Here is a 6984-nt window from a genome sequence, read left to right on the forward strand (position 1 = left end):
CAGGCTCCCTGTGTTCTCCCCAGGCCACGGTCAACGCTCGCCCCCAGCGCATCCTGGACACCTCCTCGCTGACCCAGTCGGCCCCCGCCAGCCCCACCAACAAGGGGATGCACATCCACCAAGTGGGGTAAGTGCAGCCCGGCCTTCCAGCACCTTCTGTGGGTGGGCTGGGTGCTCCCTGGCCAGCCCCATCCCGGGGAGCTGCCCAGGGACAGGGAATGGGGGTGAGGTGTCCAGGAAGGAAAGCTGTGGGAAAAGGTGGGAGTTTCTTCCTGTTTCCCTTTAGGGCAAAGAGTAACAAGCCCGCTGGGTATCCAAGTGAACTGAAAGGAAGAGCTGCTGCTTGGCTGCTTTTACCTTTCCTGAGCTGTGGTGCCCAAATTCCCAGTGACGTCTGAGCTGTGCCTGCTGCACTTAGAGCTGATGAAAGCTGGGGTTAACTGATGGACAAATCACCCTGCCTGAGCTGCAGGGAAACAGAGAGTGCTGGGGGCAAGGCTGGGGGCTGAAAATGGGAATATTGCCCAAAACAGCTCTCCAGGAGAAAACACCACACGTTAGATCTGCTGGTTCCATGTCCAGTGTGCACCAGTGAGATCCCAGCAGAGGGCCCAGTTCAAATTCAAATGGTTTTGAATGGTTTTGAGTTCAGTCTCTGGTCAGGGTGACTTAGGTCAGGCATCACAGATTCCCAGAACGTTGAGGTTCATCCCCTCAGTCTGCAGTTGGCACAGTCAGAGTTCACTCCTGGTTTGGGGTGGGTTTGGCCTTTGGAGGGGACGTGGGAGCGATGATGTTCCTGCAGAGGAGGCACCACAGCGAAACACAAATCTTGTGAGAAGGAAACAGAGTGAAAAGGACATAATGCACATAAATCTCATGTGCAGCAATACCCAAAGCCTGTCCCCTGCTCTGTCCCTCAGAGGGTCCCCTCCAACCACGAGCACGAGCAGCTCCAGCCTGACCAACGAGGTGCCCAAGCCGGCGGTGAGCCGGGAGCTGGCGTCCGCGCGCCCCAGCGTCAGCAACGTGGGCGTGCAGTACACCCCCCACTCCCACCAGTTCCCCAGGACGAGGAAAATGTTTGACAAAGGCCCAGAGCAGGTAAGGAGAACTGCTCTGACAGCTTCTCCCCACTGGGGTTTGTCCCACTTTCTGTTGGTTGTGGTTTATTTCTGTGCATCCCTCGTTTGCTTCCAGCTGCTGCTAATCCAGGTTGGCTGCCTCTAAGCAGCCAAATAAAAATTGATTAATTTATTTTCTTCAGGAGAAATTGTGGTTTACAGCTTTTGATAGGGCATTATTCACTTCTGCCACTAAGCAATGTGTCTAATCAGAGTCCATGGCTTACTGCTCTGTAAACATTTGTGTGCCTGAGTGACACCCCAGAGTCAGATCCCTGACCCTCAGGGCTCTCCAGCCCTGGCAGAGCAGGGACAAGGGACAGCTGTGGTCACAAGGAGAAGGTGCTGCAGCCCCAGCAGCAGCAACACCTTCCCTTCTCTGGGGTTTGGCAGCACCAGGATTGTATTTCTGAAAGCTGAAACCTGAGAGAGTGGAGCAGCTTCTCCCTTTTCCCTTGGGGTGTCCTGTGCTGTGTGACAGACACTCATCCACCTTGGCACCAGCTGTGTCTGGATCCTGAGTCATCCTCACTGCTTCCCACACCCCATCCCTGGGACAGAACTGCTGCTGGGACCTCCCTGGGGTGCCTTGGGGCTGCTCCAGCCCAAACCTGCAGCTGAGGGAATGTGCACCTTTCCAAGGAGTGACCAAAACCCCAATCCCAGAGCTGGGTGTGCAGAGTTCCCTGTCCTGGGCACTGTGTTTGAGGGTTTGGTGCCTGGCTGGGGCAGGGGGGTGTCCCTGGGGTGTCCCTGCAGGGGCTGAGCCCTGTCCCCTCCCCACAGACAGCTGATGATGCCGATGATGCCGTGGGACACAAGAGCTTCATCTCGGCCGCGGTGCAGACGGGGTTCTGCGACTGGAGCGCCAAGTACTTCGCCCAGCCCGTGATGAAGGTAACCCTGCTGGGCTGGCTGAGCCCTGCCAGGCCTGCCCTGCCTCCCTTCTCTCTCCTGGGGAGGCAGAGGAGTGGATCTCCTTCCATCCTGCTGAGCCCTGTCATGAGAGTGACCAGAGTGTCAGAAAATTAATCCACAATCACCAGAGGTTTATGTCCAAAAACGAGGCAGAGGAGTCCTTTGACTTTATTCCAATGAAAGGAGAGGCCATGGGGCATTCCCCTGGGCTCTCTCCAGGTTTTGGAGGACACAGCCTCCTTATTATCCCAATTTCCCAGCTGCATTTCCCTTCTCTCTTTCCCCATTTCTGAGGTACTTGAGAGGTACAGACTTCCCAAAACACCTGATACCAGAGATTCCCCTCTAGTGTATAACACTCCCTTTTAATTTTTAACTCTTGTGGAATTTAGGGGTTTTCCTTCCTCATTGTTTCTTTCATCTTTCAATGTCCAATTTCATTTATCAGCCAACCTAAAGTTTATTTGTAAAAGCAAATCTCTTTTTCCATCCATCAATCAGTGCAATCCTTCCCATTGTTTCTTTTATTTCCCAGTACTGGTTTTATCTATGTTTGGAAAGACAAATCTGCCATTCCTCTCAAGAGGGAGCACAAGGGTCGCTGAGGGTGGGACAGGCAGGGCCCAGGGGAAGCTCAGCTCCCCGTGGAACACAGCCCACAAAAAACATAGGAATGAGGGGAGGTTCTGTGTCAGATCCCCCAGTTTTGCCTGGTTGCACTGCAGAGTTGTTCCTCTGAAATGCTGTGCTTCTCTGCATATAGAAAATTGCATTATGGCTAAAATGAATTGGTTTTTAAAGTAAATAAATGGAATAATGAAGGCCCTTTTTTCCCAGAAAGGGGAGTGAGAGGCTGGAGAATGAGAGATGCTGTTTTCTCTCTGACCTGGCTGTGGTAGAAGAGGCAGAGGAGTGCTGGGGGAGGCTGCCCTGGGGCAGGACAGCCCTCTGCCCCCCTTGGGTGGGGTTTGGGAGCTGTGCTCTGCTCCAGCACTGACACCTTTAACTCACACGGGAGAGAGTGAGGGCGGCTGCATGCCCAGAGTGCCCGGGGGAGGCTTGGGGAGCATTACTGTTGGGGTTTAAAGTCTGAAAAAAATGTCAGGAGTTGTGTTACAGCAAAGAATAAGGGTGGTAATGACAAATTTACATCCAGGTCTCTTCAGAAGTGATTTGTTTGGGTAACTAAATTGTCTCTGTGTGAAATGGGAGAGAAACTGAAACCTTGTTCCAGGAAAAACTCAAGCCAGAGCTCTTAAGAGATGGGCAAGGATATCGGTGACTGGAAGGAGAAGCTGTTAGATTCCCAGAATGTTTTAGCTGGTAAATTCCCAGAATGTTTCAGCCAAAGCTCAGGTTTCAGGTTCAAGTATGAAACAGAAGGAGCAGTAAATCGCCCTCATTAAAGGCAACTTCCAGGTGCTCTGGGAGTCTCAGGGAGCCCAAAGGTGTCAGGACTTTGAGCTGCATCTCTTGCAGGGGTTGCCATGCCCGGCAGGGACGGTGCCAGGCTCCATTAATGCCCCTCCGCAGGGATGTTTGTGTCCCAGCACTGCTGCAGAGATAATGAGGAGATGGTTTTAGTGCTGCCTCCTCGGGAGGGGGGCCGAGCCATCAGCACGGAGCGTCCGGGTGCCAGGGTGAGATAATTGCCCGAGGTTAAGGCTCTCAGAGCAGGGCAGGCTCTGGATTTCCAGAGGGAATCACCAGGGAAGCATTGCCCGACACTTCCTGAGCTGCTGTGAAATTCCCTCTCTGCTGAGAGCACCGGGTAATTCCTTAGGGCACATCTGGGGCGTGGGGCTGGGCTGCCTGGCCAGGCTTCCACCGGGGCTTTTTCTCCTCGAGATGAGCTTCAGAGCCTTGATTCAACCCAGGCCAGAGCACGGGAGGAGGAAGATGATGCTTGAGCTCTTAGTTCTTATTAAAATCATTTGTCTGCTCCCTAAGAAAACCTCTTCCCGAGGAAGAGAGGGGTCTTTATTAATAAAATAAATCAGATTAGGCAGCCAGGCAGGGGCAGTGGGGACATGGGGAGCTCTATGGGAGGAGTGGCTTTACTACTACTTCCTGCACATAAAATAGTCTAAATTGCTTGAGGGGAGGCAATAAAAAGAACGTGGAGCATTCCTGACCTCATTCACAGCAGCCAGGGAGGGGAGGCATGGGAAGGGGATTTTCTGCAGTCCCGGGGTGCTCTGTGTGTCCCAGGGAGAGAAGCAGGGCACAGCCCTGGCTCTGGAGGAGCTCCCTGAGCTGGGAATTCCAGCTGGTGAGTTCCTGGGTGAAGCTTGAAGAGAACAAGGTCTGTGTTTTCTAATGACACAAGGGAGAGCATTGATCCCCCTGTTATTTCGGCAGTGTTGGAAGGCCGAGGAGAGGGAGTTCCCTGCAGGTGTTACCCTGCAGTTTCTGCAGGTGTTCCCCTGTCCTGAGAGGGCATTGTAGCTGACTTTGGGACTGGACTGGCTGCTCTGTGTGCAGGCACTGGGGAAGTTTCTTTGTGAGAACTTTCCCTTGGGTTTCTTGGCTGGAAGTCGAGTGACAGCTCGGGTGTGCCTGAGTTTCCATGGAGTCCCTGTTCCTGCAGCAGCAGGGAACAGTCCTGGCTGGTGGCTGCTGCCTTTTGGGAGCTTCAGCCTCGTGAAAAAGGCAGGGTGTGAAGTGTACCAAGTGCTGATGGAGAAATGACATTGATGCTTAATTCCAGCCGTTCCTTTGGAGCTGCTGCCTGCCTTCATAAGCAGGGAAAGACAAGACAACTGTTCCTGTAATGAATAAACATAAAGTGACTGTGAGTGCATCTTAGTCATATTTAATTGATGAATTTAGTTTTGCTTCATGGACCTTGCCCTGAGAATGCTTTCACTGGAAAGACTGAGGGATTAATTTCCAGTGTAAATCAGGGGCTCTGTTTCAAGCCATCACTCCAGGTTTGATTTATTGATTATCTAATCAAATAAACGCAGAGAGAAAAAGCTTCACTGGAAACCCTCCCTGTGCCAGGAGAAGCAGGTCCCTGCCCAGCTCTGGGCTCTGCAGAAGCTTTTCCTGTTCCTGCAGCCCCTGGTGGCTCAGGGCTGTTCTGGGAGCCACGGGGTGCAGGAAAGCCTCGGTGCCAGCTGTCAGGAAGTCCCGAGGCAGGGAGAGCAGAGCCAGCATCTGTTGTTTGCAGGGCTGGCAGAACATGCAGGCAGGAGCTGGGAAGGATCCTGGAAGGTGAGAATTACATAAGCAGCCCTCCCTGATCAATCCCTGCTGGGGCTGCTGCGCTGTGCCTTGGCCCTGGGTCCTGGGGGAGGAGTGGGATCCTGCACTGCTGCAGGGCTGGGGACCAGGAGAGCTGGATTGACCTCTGGAGCTTGTGCCAAGGGCTCCCTGCTCCCCTCCTGGCACCCCCTGAGCTCAGAGAAGGAAAACTCTGCCTGGGGGAAGCCCTGGAGGGATCTGTCATGGTCCCCATCCTGCAGCTGGAGCGTGGCCAGGGCAGGGAGCAGAGCTGGGCTTGGTGTTTCCTTCATCCTCCCTCCCTCCTGGCAGGATTTTCCCCAGAGCCACACAGGTGGGTGGGTGTGGGGGCCAGGACAGCCTTCACCTGCCTGCTCTGACTCTGCACTGCTGGGCCAAGGGCTCTTCCTTGGGCTTGCTTTAATTTATTCCCAGAGAAGCTGGATTTTCATTAAGGTGTAGGTGTCATCTCTCCCCTCTCAAATTCCTTTGATGTATTTTAGCTCAGGTTTGTTTATTGCTTTTCATTAGGGGTCGTTTGTCATTGCTTGTCTAATAGGTGTTGTGCTGAAATGAAGTGCTTTTTTGCTTTGCCAGGAGGAAAAATGGAGGGTGGGCTTCTTATTTTTTATTTATTTTACAGAAGCAGAAGTCCAACTCAGTAGCAGCAGTTTTCCAAAGGATAGCATTGTTTGAAGGCAGTGTTTGCAATAGTGACAGATGATTTAAGGACTATCTTACAGGGTTTTTGTGGGGAATTTGTCTTCCTTCTCCAAGAGTTACTCCTTCAGAGCAACCAGCACCAAAGGAAGCTGGATCAGAACCCTGTGGCTCAGCTCCTTAATTGATCCAAGGATAGTTCTGGAGCAGGGGAGTCTTGGATAATTTTTTAAGTATGAAAAACGCCTTGTGCCTGGAGCACAGGTTTTGTAGGGGAGCCATGGAGTGCTGAAAGCTGGAGCTGTGGGGTGTGAATAAATATCATCAAATGGCTCAGGGGGGCTGTGACTGCAGGGCCACTCTCCAGCTTCAGGGGGAGTTTTGTGTATAATCAAAGCCAGGTGACACAGGGGCATTGTTTTCAGGCCAGGGAACCAGAACAGGGCAGTTCCTGGTAAATGGTGGTGGGAATCTGAACATCCCGGGGATTTGGGAATGTGGCCATGCCCTGCCCGGCCAGCAGCCCTTGCTTAGCAGGAAAAGAAAGATTTCAGTGTGTTCTGAGCTGGCTGTACAGGGCTGGGCTCCCTCTTTGATCTCGGGCTTGCTGCGTGGTGCTGAGGAGAGCAGGGAGAGGAATCTGTGCTGTACCCAGATCAGAGCCGCAGCGCTCAGAGGGGACAGGAGGGACTGTGGCGTCGCTCAGCCAGCTCCTGGGGGTCACTGCTCCTGTGTGTGTGTGTCCCTGTCCTGGCAGATCCCCGAGGAGCACGACCTGGAGAGCCAGATCCGCAAGGAGCGGGAGTGGCGCTTCCTGCGCAACGCGCGAGTGCGCAAGCAGGCGCAGAAGATCATCCAGAAGGGTGAGTGCTGCCTGCTCAGCGTGGGCTGGGAACCCCAATTAGCCCTGGGCCCAATTCGTGATGGCTCCCTGCAGCCCCTCAGGCTGCTGAAGGCAGGGCAGGTGCTGCTGCAGGTGTTTCTCACCTGCTGCAGGTGTTTGTTTCCTCCTGCTCCTGCAGGTGTTCCCTGCTCCTGCAGGTGTTCCAAAGCG

The 6984-nt window shown here is 53.5% G+C and overlaps 1 protein-coding gene across 2 annotated transcripts in view; it reads left to right on the top strand.

Moving 5' to 3' along the window:
• Nucleotides 1–6984, top strand: part of RPTOR (regulatory associated protein of MTOR complex 1) — a 105682-nt gene that overhangs the window by 74588 nt on the left and 24110 nt on the right. For both annotated transcript variants that reach the window (XM_031064651.1, XM_031064652.1), the window contains exons 22-25: nt 24–127; nt 924–1104; nt 1911–2021; nt 6688–6793. In XM_031064651.1, the coding sequence (XP_030920511.1) occupies nt 24–127; nt 924–1104; nt 1911–2021; nt 6688–6793 (502 nt within the window). The remainder of the gene's footprint in view (nt 1–23; nt 128–923; nt 1105–1910; nt 2022–6687; nt 6794–6984) is intronic.

Source organism: Geospiza fortis, unplaced genomic scaffold (assembly GCF_000277835.1).
Source record: "Geospiza fortis unplaced genomic scaffold, GeoFor_1.0 scaffold546, whole genome shotgun sequence".
Lineage (NCBI taxonomy): Eukaryota > Metazoa > Chordata > Aves > Passeriformes > Thraupidae > Geospiza > Geospiza fortis.